Source organism: Phaseolus vulgaris, chromosome 9, assembly GCF_051622355.1.
Source record: "Phaseolus vulgaris cultivar YP4 chromosome 9, ASM5162235v1, whole genome shotgun sequence".
NCBI lineage: Eukaryota > Viridiplantae > Streptophyta > Magnoliopsida > Fabales > Fabaceae > Phaseolus > Phaseolus vulgaris.
Window position 1 is genome coordinate 3,864,701 of NC_143506.1, and position 19,442 is coordinate 3,884,142.

The 19,442-nt window shown below is 36.5% G+C and overlaps 1 protein-coding gene and 1 pseudogene across 8 annotated transcripts in view; both read right to left on the bottom strand.

The window, feature by feature from the left end:
* Positions 1-18,897, bottom strand: part of LOC137820355 (uncharacterized) — a 40,556-nt gene extending 21,659 nt beyond the window's left edge. For 4 of the 8 annotated variants that reach the window (XM_090295220.1, XM_090295219.1, XM_090295215.1 and 1 more), the window contains exons 1-9: positions 18,835-18,897; positions 18,479-18,518; positions 18,289-18,387; positions 17,517-17,582; positions 13,643-13,913; positions 13,350-13,555; positions 12,977-13,150; positions 12,634-12,684; positions 11,519-11,692 (exon numbers count right to left, since the gene is read on the bottom strand). In XM_090295220.1, the coding sequence (XP_090151346.1) occupies positions 11,519-11,692; positions 12,634-12,684; positions 12,977-13,108 (357 nt within the window). In that variant the 5' untranslated portion in view covers positions 13,109-13,150; positions 13,350-13,555; positions 13,643-13,913; ... (2 more) ...; positions 18,479-18,518; positions 18,835-18,897. The remainder of the gene's footprint in view (positions 1-11,518; positions 11,693-12,633; positions 12,685-12,976; positions 13,151-13,349; positions 13,556-13,642; positions 13,914-17,516; positions 17,583-18,288; positions 18,388-18,478; positions 18,519-18,834) is intronic. The other 4 variants (XM_090295216.1, XM_090295218.1, XM_090295217.1 and 1 more) reach the window with 4 other exon arrangements.
* LOC137820354 (pentatricopeptide repeat-containing protein At2g13600-like) lies at positions 14,332-17,167 on the bottom strand (annotated as a pseudogene).
* Positions 18,898-19,442: the final 545 nt, after the last annotated feature.

Below are 19,442 nucleotides of genomic sequence, written 5' to 3' on the forward strand. Positions count from 1 at the left end.
ACAAATTGCACAAGAACTTGTTCAAGATCAAATGAACAAGAGTGCTTCGGTTGGATCGTCCACAAAGCACACCAAGAACAAATTAAAATGTAAAAAACAGAAAGACAAGTAAGGAAAGTAAATGACAATATGAAATAAAGAAGAACTAAAATTTAAAAGACAAGGAGCTACTCATCTTGAAGAACCAAAGCTCATGATACCAAATGATGGCATTTTCATGAAGTTCTTCTTGAATCAATGTAGAGTATGGGGCGGAAGCAATGAATGAGAGTGAGCAAGATCCTCCTAAGAGTGGTGTTGATCTTGTAGGTGCATGATAAGTGTGGGTATTGAGTGGTTCGGTCAGCTCAAGGGAAAAGATGAAGGAATTGAAGTTTAGAGCCTAGGATTCTAGGGAGAAGCAAAGTTGAGCACAAATTAACAGCATAACTTTACTCACAATAAACTTGAAAATACAAGGTGTAGGCTCCTCCTTTTATAGGCTAAGGAGGACCATAATGCAATCCTAATGCTAGCCAAATGAAATGTAAATGTGAAGCACATGGGTGCACATGGCACATGGGTGCACAAATGAGCACATGGTGATGGAGGAGGGCCCAAGCTCACCACACGATGAAAGCCAAGCCTCCAAGACTAGACGGTCTAGCCTATGATGAGGAGCATCTAGACTCAAAAAGGAGCGTCTAGGCCATGATGAGGAGCGGCTACATAAGGAGCGTCTAGGCCATGATGAGGAGCGGCTACATAAGGAGCGTCTAGGCCATGATGAGGATTCCTTCTAGACCGTCTAGCTTCACATACACATGGGTCAAAGCTACGGTTTTGGGAAGAGAAGACCTTTGTAATTGTTACATAAAGGCCCATTAGGGGTGCTTAGTAATTAGAGTAGTGTAGAAAGCATATTTGTGTGAACATTCTAGAAAGACCATGGAGGGGGGGGGGGGGGGGGTGAGCATAAAAACTAGACACACCCCTCCCCATGTGCTCATTTGTGCACCCATGTGCCATGTGCACCCATGTGCTTCACATTTACATTTCATTTGGCTAGCATTAGGATTGCATTATGGTCCTCCTTAGCCTATAAAAGGAGGAGCCTACACCTTGTATTTTCAAGTTTATTGTGAGTAAGGTTATGCTGCCATTTTTGTGCACAAGCTTTACTTCTCCTAGAAATCTAGGCTCTAAACTTCAATCCTTTCACCTTCTCCCTTGAGCTGGCCGAACCACTCAAACACCATACCCATCATGCACCTACAAGGCCAACACAACTCCTAGGAGGGTCTTGATCATCTCACCCATTGCTTCCGCACCTTATTTTCTACTTTGATTCAAGAAGAACACATGAAAATGTCATCATTTGGTATCAGAGCTTTTGGTTCTTCAAGATGAGTAGCTTGGTCTTTTAAATTTTCAGTTCTTCTTTACTTCATATTGTCATTTAAATTCCATACTTGTCTTGCTGTTTTTTTACTTTTTAAATTGTTCTTGGTGTGCTTATGGAAGATCCAACCGAAGCACAATTGTTCAATTGATCTTGAACAAATTCTGTGCAGCTTGTGATAGGATTCCTTACACCATTGAGTGGCTGTTTTCTTTTAGGAATTTGAGTCCTTATTGCTTTCTTAATTTTGCTTCGTTTTATGCTTTGAGTCTTTATTTTCTGAATCTATAAATGTTGTGTCAAGTCATGTGAATCCATATTTGTCAACAATTCTTAGTAGTCCTATTATTGGCTTGATTGTTTCTTGCTTTTGGGTCTCTTTAAATTGTTTGAATCTGCTGTTCTTTGATCCTTTGGTGCCTTTTTTATTTTTAGTTTGAGTTCATAATTGTGTCTTAGTTCTTACACAATTTCCGTTCTTACAATTCCATTGTGTTAAATTTTGGTTATCTTGCTGTTTTTCCAGTTTTCCAGAATTCCCCTGTTTCATCTCTCTGTTCTGGCTGTTTTTGTTTCAAAAAAATATTTCCACTCATAGGAAATTTGTGATTCTCTGGAAAATGCAAGTTTGAAGTGTTACAAAAAGGACAAAAAAAAGAATTAGGTCAAAAGAAGCAACAGAAAAAAAATGATAAATCTTTTAAGATCAGAGTGCAAATCTGAAGCGCTCCAGCTGGCCTAACTGAACACCAATTTTGTAAAATTTATTAAAAAAAAATGGTGCATCCGTTTTGAGTGAATCCAAAGCCAGATTTTAGATAAGATCCTGAATATCTTGCATAACAAATTTCAGAGCCAAATTCCAAAATTACAGATCAGCATAAATCGGGGAACAAACACGTTTTCTGGCCCACAACATTTTCCAGTGGTGCTGTTTTTTATTTGGTCATCTAATCTAGTGCTTTTCTTTAGGAATTCTTTTTGTGTGCCAACCTTTATTTGAGTACCTTTAATTGTTTGCTTTAATTTCTTGAATCTCTTTCTAAGTTGTCATATTATAAATCCTTTTGGTGGTACTGTTTTCTTTCAAATTTGTTTCTTGCTTTTGTTCCTTGAGCTCTCTTTTTGGGTGCTGGAATTTAATTTCTCCCTTGGTGCTTATGTGCATGGAATTTGACTTGGTTTAAGGTTTAGCCCTTGTGAATAGGTGCTGGAAATTGGAGAATTAAAGCCAACATTCTAAGGAGGAGACAAAGCCAAAGCCGAAACAAGCATTCTTGAGAAAACACTACAAACACTTGGAAGATCAACAAGTAAAGACAACAAGGAAGTGCACTAACCAAAAGAGGATCAACAAAGGGAGTTCTCTTATTTCCTTTGCAACTTGGTTTATTGTTAATTACCTTGTTAATTACGTTTAGACGGTGAGTGTGTCTTCAAGGGCTCAAAGTGTCCAAGAAGTCTCACCTAGGGCCGAATAGTATAGCATTCTTGATTAGTAGTTGTTACTTGTTTGTAATTTGCCTTTTCTTTTGCTTAGTTAGTGACGCTTTGCATGGTTATTTTGTTAAGTTTGTGTTAAACCGACTAGCTTTGTTGATTAGTAGCTCGCATTGTTTTCTTTCATTGAAAATTTGATTTCTCAACTTAATTGTGTTCTAAGTGGTTTACTAAGAGAAAGTTTTGTGTGAAGACATTGAGGGATAGTTTTTGTTAAGTTTGTGTTAAACCGACTAGCTTTGTTGATTAGTAGCTTGCATTGTTTTCTTTCATTGAAAATTTGATTTCTCAACTTAATTGTGTTCTAAGTGGTTTACTAAGAGAAAGTTTTGTGTGAAGACATTGAGGGATAGTTTTTGGCTAAGGCAAAGGCTTGGTATTTAAGTAGTCCTTTGTGACTCACCTCCCTTACCTGGAAAACTACCTTCTTTGACTTTCCTAAGTTTTCTCAAGGTAAAATACTTGTATACACAAAGCTTTAGCCATGTCTTCTTCTTCTCATTCTACAAAGTCTATTGGAAGTGAATTAAAATCTTTAAAAACTCTTTTGAAAGAAGTTTCACAAACTGTGCAATCAATTGCTTATAGACAATTGGAGAGTGAGACTAAACTTAATGTTTTGACTAAAGCAAAGGATGAGAAGTCTCACATTCTAAAAAAATTACCTTCTCATGCATATATCTCTAAAGATCATGATTCTTTTGGGGAGGGGAGCATTAGAGTAAATGATTATTATCAAGCACCCCCTAGAAGACATAGAAGAGATAGAAAAGAACAAGAAAACCCAAGAGGGGTTAGGGTAGACCAACCCCATTTCCATGGAAAAGAAAATATAGAAGCATGCGTAGATTGGGAAATGAGGGTAGAAAAATTGTTTGCTTCCCATAAAGAAAGAAAGGAAAGAAAAACACAAAAGAAGAGAGGGGAAGTCGAAAGGGAAGCTAAAGAAAAAGAAGAAAAAGAAAAGCATGAGAAGACCCTTGAAGAACAAAAGGCGTGGGAGAAGAGTGTTCCTTCCCACAAGGTCATTCAACAAGACCAAAGATTTAAAAATACCTTTGAAAATATGTGTCTTGTTGAACAACCTCAAAGCCTTACCTTTTGTAAAGGAACACTTGCAAGCCTAAGTGAAAAAGAAGAGTCTTTAAAAGAAGCTTGCATAGATAAAAATGAAATAGATTATTTCTCATATGTGCTAGGATATCACCAAGTGAATGTCAAGTTTTTTATAAGCATCTACAAAAACAATTTTTTATGTGAAGTAGTGCCTAAAGAAACTTGTCATGTCTTATTGAGACAACCATTGCAAAGTGTACAAATCCTTATAAACAATGGTTGTCACAACGAGACTATCCTTACACATAAGAGAAAAAGTCTTCATGAAGGAGAACTCATGGGACAAATTAGAGTAGATAAAACTCTAGAGCTTTTAAAAGGAAAATTTTTGTCCCCCATGAGAAAAGAAGTTCAAATACATTACCTTAGGTACAATTCTTGTTTTCAAACTATGCTCAAGGCAATGTCTCATAAACTCTATACTCCTTCACCTTTTGCAAATGATCCTTGGGAAGATATAAATTTCCTATTAAAACTCCCTAGGACAACAAAAGGTTGTGATTCAATCTTCATGGTTATGGATAAACTCTTCTCTAGAGAAGTGATACATCTTCATGGTTTATCTTCAAGCATAGTGTTGAATAGAGTTCCAAATTTCGCAAACCATGATTTGAGGATTTCCTTTGGAAAACTTGCAACTAAATTGCACACTTTAAATTCTTATCATCCTCAAACGCATGGTCAAAATATATTTGAAAATCTAGCTCTTTCTACTATGCCTAGAATAATCATGAAGTGCACACACAACTCTAGAGGTTAGCAAACATACCATAAAGTAGTTCACAAAACTACTTATATTTCTACTTTTAAAGTTATGTGTGGGTTCAATCATCTTTCTCCTTTTAAGTTGTTACCATCTTCTATAGGATTTATGCCTAAAGAGAAAGTAACCACAAATTAACCTTTTAAAATACATAAGATGATTAGAGACCACACACAACCATTAAAAGAGAAACTTTGTCCAAGGTTGCCAAAACCAAAAGAAAAGCAAAAATGGCAACCTAGTAAAATTAATTTGCAAACTAACACCTATGCCTTATTTGATTATTTCTATAGGTGGACGTTTGATCCAGGAGGACAAGCTTTGGCGAAGCAAAAGGTTGCTATCCGAGATCAAGTCTGTAGATCTGAGGATAGATCTTTTCCCGAAGGAGGAGATGATGGACACCATCCAGCCACAACCATCCCCCTAGTTGAAGAAAAAGCTTTGGATTTGAGGACAAATCCTTTTCAAGAGGGAGGGGATGATGGAGGAGGGCCCAAGCTCACCACACGATGAAAGCCAAGCCTCCAAGACTAGACGGTCTAGCCTATGATGAGGAGCGTCTAGACTCAAAAAGGAGCGTCTAGGCCATGATGAGGAGCGGCTACATAAGGAGCGTCTAGGCCATGATGAGGATTCCTTCTAGACCGTCTAGCTTCACATACACATGGGTCAAAGCTACGGTTTTGGGAAGAGAAGACCTTTGTAATTGTTACATAAAGGCCCATTAGGGGTGCTTAGTAATTAGAGTAGTGTAGAAAGCATATTTGTGTGAACATTCTAGAAAGACCATGGAGGGGGAGGTGAGCATAAAAACTAGACACACCCCTCCCCATGTGCTCATTTGTGCACCCATGTGCCATGTGCTTCACATTTACATTTCTTTTGGCTAGCATTAGGGTTGCATTATGGTCCTCCTTAGCCTATAAAAGGAGGAGTCTACACCTTGTATTTTCAAGTTTATTGTGAGTAAGGTTATGCTGTCATTTTTGTGCACAAGCTTTACTTCTCCTAGAAATCTAGGCTCTAAACTTCAATCCTTTCACCTTCTCCCTTGAGCTGGCCGAACCACTCAAACACCATACTCATCATGCACCTACAAGGCCAACACAACTCCTAGGAGGGTCTTGATCATCTCACCCATTGCTTCCGCACCTTATTTTCTACTTTGATTCAAGAAGAACACGTGAAAATGCCATCACATGGGGAGGGGTGTGTCTAGTTTTTATGCTCACCCCCTCCATGGTCTTTCTAGAATGTACAAATATGCTTTCTACACTACTTTAATTACTAAGCACCCCTAATGGGTCTTTATGTAACAAAGCCTTCTCTTCACAAACCGTAGCTTGGCCCATGTATATGTGAAGCTAGACGGTCTAGGACTCTTCATAGATGCTCCTTATGTAGCCGCTCCTCTTCATGGCCTAGACGCTCATCATCATGGCTAGACGCTCCTTTTTTAGGCTAAACGCTCCCATCATGGCTAGACGGTCTTAGTCTTGGAAGCTTGGCTTTCATAGTGTGGTGAGCTTGGGCCCTCCTCCATCACATGTTGACCCCAAGAAAATCAAAGTCATCCAAGAATGACCAACTCTACAAAATGTAAGTGATGTGAGAAGCTTTCATGGTTTAGCTAGCTTCTATAGACGCTTTGTGCCAAATTTTTCAAGCATAACTTCACCTCCTAATGAGCTTGTAAAGAAAGATATTACATTTCGTTGGAATGAAAAGCATGAACAAGCCTTTCAAAGGCTAAAGGCTCAACTTACCAATGCACTCATTCTAGCTCTACCAAATTTTGCTAAAACTTTTGAGATAGAGTGTGATGCATCGGGGGTTGGCATCCAATTGCTTATTTTAGTTAAAAACTTCATGGAACCACCCTTAACTATCTCACCTATGACAAAGAGCTCTATGCACTTGTGAGGGCCTTAAAGACTTGAGAACACTATCTTGTTTCAAAAGAATTTGTTATTCATAGTGATCATGAGTCTTTAAAATATTTGAAAGGCCAACACAAGCTCAATAAAAGGCATGCAAAATGGATGGAATTTCTTGAACAATTTTCTTATGTTATCAAATACAAGAAGGGAAGCATGAACATAGTGGCAGATGCTCTCTCAAGGAGACATGTGCTCTTTTCAAAACTTGGTGCTCAAATTCTTTGATTTGACAACATAAAAGAACTTTATCAAGAAGATCAAGACTTTGCATCAATCTTTGCTAAATGTGAACATAGAGCACAAAAAGGTTACTATGTGACCGAGGGGTATCTTTTTAAAGAAAGCAAACTTTGTATTCCCCAAGGTACACATAGAAAACTTCTTGTAAAAGAATCACATGAAGGGGGTCTCATGGGTCATTTTGGAGTTGATAAGACTCTTGATCTTTTAAAAGGAAAATTTTATTGGCCACACATGAAAAAGGATGTCCAAAGACATTGTTCTAGATGTATTTCATATTTAAAAGCAAATCTAAAACAATGCCTCATGGACTATATACCCCTTTACCGATTGCAAATGCTCCTTAGGAAGATATTAGCATGGATTTCATCTTAGGACTTCCTAGGACTGCAAGAGGTCATGATTTCATCTTTGTGGTAGTGGATCGTTTTAGTAAAATGTCACATTTTATTCCTTGTCACAAAGTGGATGATGCTCAAAAATTATTACTTTTACGTTCTATAATGTCCATAGAGTTCAAATATTTTATATTTTGATGGATACCTTGTGTAGGCAAGTTTTACCATGTTTCATTATGTTTTACATAAAACAATGTTAGCTGCTTTTGAATAAATAGACAACCTTCATCACTAGTAAAAAAAATCCAACATTGCATCAATTTTCCAAATGAATCCTTGTACCATGATTCCCATGATTTTGGTTGTACCTATTTTATCCATGATGTGTGTCCATGTTTGCAAAAACTCTTTGCAAAGTCGTGCTTACCTTCAGAATGTGTACCAATGTTATTCTCCAAACACTAGACAATATATGCTAATTTTACCTTCTCTGAAGAAACTCCTTTTCTTTCTCCATGCAAGATTCCACTTCTATCTTATAGGAGACGTCCAACTAGGAAGAGAATCAAAACCACTATCTAACCAACAATTCACCTCCTCTAATCACATACCAAGCAAGATACAAATAATTGATCCATAATTACATGACCTGCAACCTATTTAATGTCCTTCGTCTGTCACTCCTAAAACCAATCCTCAAAAAGTGGAAGCATTGGTTGGCCTAAGGCTCTTACTAGAGGTATTTAATGTACTTGAAATCCCATCCCATTTATAATTTTTTGAGTTATCATCATTAGCCTATATTACTCCGTTCTATCCTCAATGTTCTCTATTTCTATTTCAAAAGATATCTTTGAAGCACTTGATCATCATGGATGATGACACCCTATGATAGTTGAAATGCAAGTTGTTGAAATGAGTAGTAATACATGGGGTTGGTTTCACCTCCTCTCTAGAACACTACAAGAAAATCATGAAATAGAAACCAATTTTTAGAGACCAAAATAGTTAGTTGCAATAGTAACTAAATTAGAGATCATTTTGAAAACTAAAACAAAAATTGGTTTCTAAATTAGTTTCTATTATTTTCTATTATTGTTAAATAGTTTCTAAATTGGTATCTAATTAACAACCAATGTTTTATCTACCAATTATTTAGTTTCTAAGTTTAGTCTCTAAAACCTTGGTTGCTAATTAGAGACCAATTTAGAAACTATTTAACAATAATAGAAAATAATAGAAACTAATTTAGAAACCAATTTTTGTTTTAGTTTCTAAAATGGTCTCTAATTTAGTTACTATTACAACTAATTATTTTGGTTTCTAAAAATTGGTTTCTATTTGATGATTTTCTTGTAGTGGAAGTGAGTAATACATGGGGTTGGTTTCACCTCCTCTCGAGAAGAGGTAATTTAATTTGTTGTTCTGAGTCTATCCTATCACAGTTTGTCCAAATAGTGAGGTGGATAGTCTTAAAGATCAGTTGCCTAAAATTCAGTCAGATACATGGTCTTGATTACAATGATACTCTACGTTGTAGATGTAGCCAACATCGCACAATCTACTTCCTTCTCACTATGGATGCAATTCACAATTGGCCACTATATCAATTGGATATGATTATTAGATTTTTCATGGAATAACATCTTGGGTTTGTAATTGAAAGGATCAAGTCTAGTTTACAAACTTAGTCTCTCGATAGGCCAAAATAGTCTACAAAAGCTTGGTTTGGGAAATCAGTCGCTTGTCTAGAGTTTTTTTGCAGGAAGGAAAGGAAGAGAAATAAATCAACACTTTTCTAGGTACATGTTAGGACACAAAGTAAGGATAGGATTTGGAAAGTTTATTATAGGAAAAATAAAAAATAAAGGTCGGTTATGAGTGGTTAGTAGTAGTTAGTAGCGGTTAGTAACGGTTAGTAGTAGTTAATAGCAGTTAGTGCGGTTAGTGGTCTTTAAATAAAGGCCAACCAGTTTAGTGAAGGGTACGTTTTGTGTATTCAGTTTGGTAGACAGGGAGGGAAATCCTGTGTAAAAGGAATAATCTTTTCCTTTGTGGGTGTTCTGAATGAAAAGTGCAGAATCAATAATACAGAGATTTATTCAGTAGATTTTGGTGTTCTTGGTTTATCTTTGAGTGCGTTTTCTTGGTTCATAACAAATTGGTTCGACCTGTCAGATCAAAAAAAAGTGAGGACGGAACAGAGAATCGTGGCTTTAGAGAAAGTAACCAGCAAACAGGGGAGGTTAATGGCAGAGATGAAGACAGACATTAACGGCTTAAAGACAGACATTAGCGGGCTAAAGGAAAGCATTCTAAAGATAAAAGAAATGTTGCAGGACATCAAGAAAGGGGACAGAATGTCAGAGGGATGAGAGAAATCTTCTGTTAATGATAAAGAGAAGAAGACCCAAGATGTGGGAGAAGGTTCAGATATGAAGAATCATATCCTCTGCAACGAAGCAAAAACAAAAAATGAAGTGAGATTTGTAAGAGAAACTGAAATGATAAGGGCATGGGATGCATCAATAAAGAAAGTAAAGACTATGTGTTGTAATGATCTTTTTCTTGAGAGGCCATTTATAGAGCTATCCAGTAAGAAAGTTGAAGATGGAGATGTAGCCAAGCATAATTTTTTCCCAAATTTAGATTTACTTCATAAGCATAATAAATCATTGTGGGATCAATATTTGATAATGAAGGTGGCTAGAACATCAATGACATCAGAATCTTGGAATTTCAACTTATTGGGTGCAGAGACTTTTATGCAAAACCCCCTCTCATTCCCACCACCACCTAAGCCTCCAAACCTAAATTTGCATGCAGTAGCCAATGGGTTCCCTCCCTATGATAGACAATATCACAACACTTTCAGGAAGTGTAGATAAAGATCATGGTGTTGAAGATGAGCCACGGAACCAAGGTTCCACTGTTCCAACCTTGAGGACAAGGTTGTTTTGTCGGAGGGGAGTAATGTTATGACACAAAGTAAGGATAGGATTTGGAAAGTTTATTATAGGAAAAATATAAAATAAAGGTCGGTTAGAAGTGGTTAGTAGTAGTTAGAAGCGGTTAGTAGTAGTTAGAAGCGGTTAGTAGTGGTTAGTAGTAGTTAATAGCGGTTAGTGTGGTTAGTGGTCTTTAAATAAAGACTAATCGGTATAGTGAAGGGTACATTTTGTGTATTCAGTTTGGTAGACTGGGAAATCCTGTGTAAAAGGAATAATTTTTTCCTTTGTGGGTGTTCTGAATGAAAAGTGCAGAATCAATAATACAGAGAATTATTCAGTAGATTTTGGTGTTCTTGATTTATCTTTGAGTGCGTTTTCTTGGTTCGTAACAGTACACTAGACTGTTCTCAGTTGGATTGGTTGAACCATCCAGTCCAGACCAATTTTAATAACTATGGTTCAAATTATCAAATTGCATACATCTAAACAAAGTCTTTGGGCGACTTCAGATCCAGTTCATGTGTTCCAAGCTTGGTGATTTATGTGTCCAGCCTGAGGGGGAATGCTAGAAAAGTTGTTTTCTGTTGTATACTGATTACACCTATCTTTTCCAATATAGTCAATAACTATGTGTGTATGGACACACACACACATATATATATATATATATATATATATATAATTCAGCTGAGGCACACTCGAGCTTTATCCACATTTCCAAAAGTCTCAACTACAGGAAAAAAAACAACAAATGCTAGTGTTCATATAAAACAGCAGCTAAGTTAGTGCGTAGCCTAAAATAAGGGCATGGTACAATGCAAAGATGTCATGTAAAGTTAAAACACCAACCAAACAGGAGACCCAGGCAAAAAAAATAGCAAGAAAAGGGGACTCGATCAGGGGATGGTCTGAAACAGCCTAAAGAATCTCATGGTGGCTGACAACAGTGGCCAGAGACCAGAGATGCACAGTCAGACAGTAGGAACTGGGTAAAAAGAATTAGAAACGAGGAAGAATCTGCAGACTCTGTAAATCGCACAGAAAAAGTTCATTTTGATACATTTTAACAATTAGTTAAAATTAAATTATTAAAATAAAACAATGATTGAGTACATTGAGCAGCAACTGCTTATATGCTAAAAAAAGTTCTGATGAAGACATAGGTATAACAAAATAGATAACTATAGGATAAACTGAATAAACATGCATCAGAGAGCAATAATGATGTCTCGACTGTAACAAATATATAGAATACAAGTCATAAACACGTCAGAGTAGACATATACCTGTTCAATTGAAGTAGAATCAGTATTTGTCTGCTCCTGTGTATCATTGGATTCACCATCAGCTTGACCTCTGTCATCATGAATCATATCTTCAGGTTTTTCATCAACATTACCCAACACTATATTATCATTCAAGCCTTTTATATCTGCAGGAAGCTGGCCAGACTTCAATGCCTGCAATCATGTACACTGATTAGATGTACAGCATCATTACAGTCTTTTTCATAATAGATTAAATAATTAAATGAGGAAAAATCAGTTTACAACAGTTAAAACCATTCTTAGTTTACACCATTGTTGAAATTAATAAGTATCACATTTATATACATTAAAATTAACATGATATGTAATTTTGGAACATATTAAATTAAGGGCTATATTAATAAGTATTCTTATATTGTTGTTCAAATAAAAAGCATACTTAAGATATTCATCAGTGTAAGAATGGTATGTCTTAACACTGTCAATCAACTGCTTCTCAATTTAAATTAGGACGAATCAACATTTTTTCAGTTTGAAGATACAATATCATGAATCAAGGAAATAACCAGAAAAATAAGACTCTCTAAACCAAATGATAAAAAAACAATTACCCTTCTCTTTCTGTAAACCACTAAAGAAAACCCTCAACTTATGCCAACCCAATTCAACCTACCCCACTCAGAAAATAATCCAATCTACATAGTCTATGCCAGCAAGTAGCAAGGTTGACAAAAAAACTGAGTGTGGGTCAGTGTTTCTAAAGCTCTAGTGACATGTGACACATTTCATAGAGTCTTCCTGCAGATCATCCCTCTATTAGCAGGTCATTAGTTACAAATTATCCTATCATATTTATTAAAGGAAAAGAAAGAATAGGGTAAATCCCTTGTGTATATTGAACACATAGGGTTATGTTTATATAGGAAAAAGAAACATATGGGCTAAGCCCATTACATAAATATGAGATATTTAACAATATCTATAATATCTCATAATATCAAATAATATCTAATTATATCTAATAATATCTAACAATATTATTTACAATAATCTAAATATAACGTTAAGCAAGAGTATGACAAACAAATATTTAAAATCCAATAAGAGATTGTCTAATTTAGAAAAGTAAGCACCTTTTCAAGTCTAGCAACCTCCTCAAGAGTCTGAGAATTCACAATGGCAGCCTGCATAAAGAAGAAACACGTCAAACCACAGGTAACCAAACTTAGCAGTTATCAGAGTGTGTCCCTCTGCTTTGCACTTTGGGAATAGCTTCCAATGGTTTGCTGTAAAGATATCGATAGAAGAAAGAAGGGAATCTTCTCATCTACAATTTAGCAAAGTGCATCAACGGATGAAAGAGAGAACACATTATAGATCTGAATTGAGCATGAATGCATGTTGGGTATGTGACATGTTCAGCCCTACTGTGATAGGCCTTAAATAAAATGACGAGTTCAAGTATCATCATTGTACCTTGATAGCAGTAATTTGCTCAGGTGTGGGAGCAACCACTTTGGGCGTCTGTTGTTCCTCAGCTGCTTCTGAAACATTTGGAGTTTTAGCAGGTGAAAATGGTTTGGGTGGTGTCCTTTTAATTTCTTCCATAACTTCTTCCGAGGCAAACAAGCTTTTGGCTTCCAACCGTTCCTATTAATTTAAAGAAACCATAAAAAGAATGAAATATAATAGAAGGGCATATGCAATTGGAAATAAGAAATAGACCTGACTATAATCGTTCTCCTTTTTAATAACATTGGTAGATACAAAAGCCTTGCGATCCTATCTTTCATATTTCAAACAACAAGCCCGATAAAAATAGTACGGTTAGTGGGAAAAAAAGCATTACCTTATTTTTCACTTTCTTGAAATCTAAAACCCGGAGGGATTTCAGTTTGTTAATAACATAAAGCCTATAATTTGGTTTCTTTGTAATATTGTTGTCCAGCAGACTAAGGAACTGCAGCTTTGGAATGGATGCTAAAGGATCAATCTCTACCAAGTTTACAATTCTGTTGTTAGTGAGGACTAGTGTGTGTAAGTTTGGCAAGAACTCTGCAATGAAAATGACAGAAGGGGCAAGGTCACTAAAATGAGGAAATTAAAAGAAAGAATGTGCAGTTCAAAGTTCAAAAACTGTACCTCCAATGCTGGGATTAATTCTAGTAATCCTGTTGTTATTAATGATACTTCTTTAACAGCACCTACCAACACAGACACCACTTCTATAGCAGCAACTACAACAATAAAGAAATGGAGAAGAAGGAAGGCTTGAACAGGGGTTTTATGGAGTATTCAACTTTTGGCCTACGATCAAATTTCTTGTCTGTACTTTCATTGGAATTGATGACTTGCCCTTTGTCCACTAGGTAATGAGTCTAAATTGGGTGTACAGATCTTGGGTTGGGTCAACCTATCATTATCAAACTCAAAATACAAGCAGCACACACTAAAAGAGATTTGAACATATAGAGATAAGGCACCGAGTACATCTAACTGAGAAAAAACGCCACATTCAAAATATTGAAAAGCAGTACCCTTTTGTACTAGCACATGGGATGTGTGATTAAACAATATGGAAAGAAAGTTTAATAGTTATGGAATTAGCTCCGTCTTGATTCAAACCACAACTTTCAAACAAGATAAGTTAAGCAGCATATATATTTCTGTTCTGTCAAAATTGCTAGCAGTTATATGCAAAAGTGCTATTTAATATAGATAAAAAAGTTAACAATTTTGGTATAGTGAACAAACTCTTTTCAAATAATGGTTGCCGGCTTTTGAGAAGGAAAAAGGTATAAAACAAAAGCAATGGGAGGGGGAAGCAGGTAAAGAAAAAAATAATGTGTACTTCAACTACCAAAAGTCTCCACAGGAGCAAAACCCATCCTTGAAATGATGAAATCGATATCGATCTCTCATTATAAGCTCCCTTGAGGTGACCAAAGACAACAACTTTATTACCAAGTGACAATCGTTGCAAACACGAAGATTCTTCATTACATGTATAGGCATCCAAGATGGCAAACTAAGCAACCCAAAAGCAAAAGCAAGCTTTTCACTATGGTATTTTTTACTCCTATGAGCAGAAGAGACAACACCAACATATCTTCCTGTATCTTCTACTTTCTTCATCATCTCCTCCAGTTTTATATAAATCTCCTTTATTTGTGGATGACTAGTGTCATCTACAGTGAACACATGTACCCCGTTATCAACCTCAATCCAGCTACAACCTGGACTCTTCCGAATTCCTTTCACTTTCATCAACTTTCTCATATCAGCAACATTTTCTAACTCCCCTAACTCTGCGTATATATTTGCTAGAAGGACATAACCTCCAGAATCTTCAACATTTAATTCCATCAACTTCTTCATGGCAGTTTCAGCTAGTCTTGAATCATGATGGATTCGGCACGCTCCTAGTAGAGCACTCCAAACAGTTGCATTTGGCTTAAAAGGCATTCCATCTATTAAATTCTTGGCCTGGTCTAGTAACCCTGCAGATCTACCATACAAGCAAAGTGCTCATTTGTTGGAGAAATGCCAAACATTTGAGTCATGGAATCATAATAATGTTTCCCTTCAGCTACAAGCCCCATGTGGCTGCACCCAGATAAAACAGCAACATAGCTTATATGGTCAGGTTTGCATCCTGTCCTCAACATATCCTCAAATGTTTCAATTACTTTCTTGCCTATACCATTTTGAGCAAAGGCTGCCATCATGGCATTCCAGGAAATCAGGTTTTTCACATGTATTGAGTCAAAAACTTTTTGTGCTTCTTTGATTTGTCCACATCTTGAATACATAGTGACAATACTATTTGCGACTGTAACATCCGAACTGAGCCCAAACTTCATGGCATGAGATATGACTTGTGTCCCAAGTTTTACAGTTGCCAAGTCAGCACAAGCCCGGATAAAGGTTGCAAAAGTGACCCAATCCGGTTTGACTGCTTTCCTTCTCATCCAAACATACAATTTCATCCCTTCATCCCTTCTTCCGTGAAGCCGTGCTGAAAATATGTGCTTAACATGGAATTCCAAGTTATGACGTTTCGCTCAGGCATAGTATCAAAACATTGGCGTGCCCCGTCAATGTCTCCGTTCTGAGAGAATGCACTAATCATGGCCGTCCATGATATGGTATCTCTAAGTGGCATCAATATAAATGCAAGGCCAGCTTTCTCAGTATCACCACACTTTGCATACATTGTAATGATTGCATTCCCTATAGGAACAGAGGATTCCATCCCACTTTTGATTGAATATCCATGAAGTAGCTCTCCAGGGGCAGCATAATTCTTACCCGAACAAACCCCAAGTACTGTGGCAAGAGTGAAATCATCCAACACCACAGAATCCAATCTCATTTGGTTAAATAGTGCCAAAGCATCTTCGCCAAGTCCAAATTGTGCCACCCCAGCAATCAAACAAGTCCAAGAAACTTGATTACGTTCCCCTGCACTGTCAAAAACACGCGTAGCCAGTCCTAAGTATCCACATTTGGCATACATGTCGATGAGACCACTTCCCAAAAATGCATCCAGGCTATGTTCCATTCGAAGAATTCGAGCATGCAAATGGGCACCCCATTGTAGATCAGAAATGTTGGCACATGCGCTGAGTACACTACCATAAGTCATGAAAATGGGTCTAAAACCTAGATTGCACATCTCCACGAACATACTAAGACAGCGTACTACAAGGCCGTGTTGAGAGAACACTGATATCAGTGTGTTCCATGAAACGTTGTCACGTTGAGGCATTCGGTTGAACGCTCGGAGAGCTTCAAAGGGTCCATATAATTGAGAATATCCATAAATCATACTGTTCCAACAAAGCAAACTCGGGCTTTCAATGTCAAGGAAAACAGCCTTAGCCAAACGGATTGCTCCACACTTAATATACATATCAACAAGGGAGTTATGAATGCAAGTTTGGGCTCCTAAATGTAACTTGATGAGATGGGCGTGCAACTGAAGAGCCAACTGAGTGGAGGCAAGGCAAGCACAAGCCTTCATTGTACAAGTATAGGAAAAGGGGTCAAAGTTTTGAATTTCATGATCAGATTCTCAAAGCTTTGACTTGAAAGTTTTGATGCTATGAGCAGAGAAGCCGTTTTGACAATAACCAGATATCATTGTGGTCCAAGAAACAGAGTCTCTCATTCTTACAGGCATTTCATCGAACAAGTTCTTTGCTTCCTGCATCTGACCAGAATGGACGAGTGCATGGAGCATGGTGTTCCAGGTAAAGGTGTTGGCGTGACTGGTCTGGCAAAAAACACGAAAAGCATCATCTAGCATGGCGCAGTTGGAGTACATGTGCAATAGATTATTGAGTAAGAAAAGGGAAGCGTCCAAGCTAGAGAGTATGAGTTGGGCATGAAGTTTGCGAGCAATGAGTGGGGATTTGAGGGAAGTCCCACACTGCTTGAAAGCATCGTAAAACTTTTGAGATAGTTGCATGTAAGACATTTGCTTTACTTGCTCCACAGTTGGAGCAATACAGTTATAATAATTCACCATCACTTTCATATCTTGTCTTTCTTCTAATCAAATTCAAATCTCAATCATTTCCTTCATCAACTAACAATTTTGAAGACATATAGCCCATCCATTCCGAAATTATAACATCCACCTCTTCATCAGAGTACTATAAGTTGATAATTTAGGTTTTATATTTGTTTTTTTATTGACTTTATACTATCCAGGTTTGTTGAGTACTATAAGTTGTTACTACTAACTACGATTAGTGTATGATTTTTTGTTTTCTTTTCTGTTTTTCAGCTTATGTGTGTGTATGCATATAAAATATTATAATAGTGTTCACCCCCTATCAACTAATCCCACTTTTGGGGTCAGCCACTCCACTCTGCTATCCGGGAATGATAACTACAGCATGAACACATTACACATACTGAAGAGTACTGTATACTAGGTAAAGCTATGGTATAAAGTATGGCGTTAATGAAAAAAATTAAAAAGCATATATTGGCCAAAGGAGCCTACCTCGACTCATCCATGCAATACAACAACAACATCAGACAAGTTATTGGCTTTCACAACCTCATTTGCCTGCTCCCAAAAGAAAGTAACTAATTGAAACGAAGTATTCAAGGTAAAAATGTGCAACAACTTATTCACAATCTCAACCTTTAAACTTATAGAACAACATCATAAGAACTCAACTCTTTGCTTTCTACATCCTACCAAAAATTAAAAAATTAAACAGAAAAAGAGGAGCCACTAGTATTACAAAATGTTAAGCAAAGTAATACAATCCTCCAAGAAAAGTTTATAATAATCCACTAAGAACCACTGGTATTACAATGCTTTATGAGTAAAGGAAACAGAAAAGGCGTAACAAGGATTCTTGCAGTCTTTCAAAGAGTACAGATAATGATGATTGACACCATCACTCATTTTTAAAGGAAAGGCAAATTAGTAAAAAAATATTATATTTCACAACCTCAGGAAAAATGATGCAGAGAGAAAGGGGATCAATTAAAATTAAAGGTTAGGTTGCTATTTGGTCAGCTATAGACAAGCACTATTCATTCTACCGTATGTCATAATTATGATTCGAAAATATAGTTGCATGGATATATAGTATATTACATACACTGTATCATAAAATGAACTCAAAACCGATACAATAGCCCAAATATTGTATTCTTATCTTCAACAAGCACAGGATAAGATAATAATATCACACATCCATTGGGTTATATAGCCCTTTAGAACTAAATCTAGCATGAAAGCCAATACACATATAGCTTGCCTCAAGTTTTCTGCATTTCTAAAAAGGGAATAATTGGCTTGTAAAGCCATGGATGCATCTAAGAAGATCCAAAAGGAAGGCCCATTTTCTGTAATAGTTCTACAAAATAGAAAATTGAGTGTTTTTTAGTTACAACCTCACATGAAAACTAAGTGGGGTCCAAATGAAATTTATGATCTTTGACAATTACCTGCAGGGCAATGTCACTCACTGGCATCAATTGCGTACACCTGGCAAGACAAACATTCCACAACATCATGCATGTCAAATGCTTTTGTGATGGAAAAAAAATGTTTGAAACAAGTACATTAAAAGCTTAAACAAAGGCATAAGGTTCCAAGAATACAGCAATATATAATATTAATCCCAAAGATAAAAGTGCATAAGATCTTCCTCTGTTTAAAAATATAGAACAGAAGGTGAGATAAAAAAAAATGAAGAAATAGAGGGCTTAAAGCAAAATATAGATTTTATCACCAAAAAAATATAATAGCAATCCATTTGTATTAACTAAAATGACATGAACATTAGTTTGAAAGACCATACCCGCTTTGCACCAGCTTGAGCACAAAATATAGAAAGAATTCCTGTACCACATCCAACCTGAAAGAATAAGATTAAGGAGCAGGAAGGACAGGAAAAACCATAAGAAACTTAAATCTAGAAGAACTTAGCAAAACAAGCAAATTATGAATGATAGCATGAGATATCAATGATTTGATATTTAACACAAATATCATGCATCTCCCTCCACAAGGGTCCCATAGGCAATGTACTAACCTATCTCAATTGAAAAATGGCCTCCATTAAGGCCAAAAGTTATCGAAATCAGGTTTTAAATAGCACACAATAGAGTCTATAGCAGTGTAGCAGAGAGCAACAGCCCCTGCCGCTAAAGGGGCTTCTTAGCAGTTGTGGCAGCACCAACCACCATTTAGTGTTTATTTAAAAACTACCTTCTAACAAAGACATTAAACCTTTTTTGGAGGGATATTTCTGGGATTTAAATTTCCAGATTTGAAGTATAAAGATGTAATTAGATGATGACTAAAAATTTAATCTAGGAAGCTTGTATTTTTCTTTTGTTGATGTTTAGTTTTGTGCTTTGTTTAAGACACCAATGAAATTTTATAGTTGATTATAAATGCTATTAA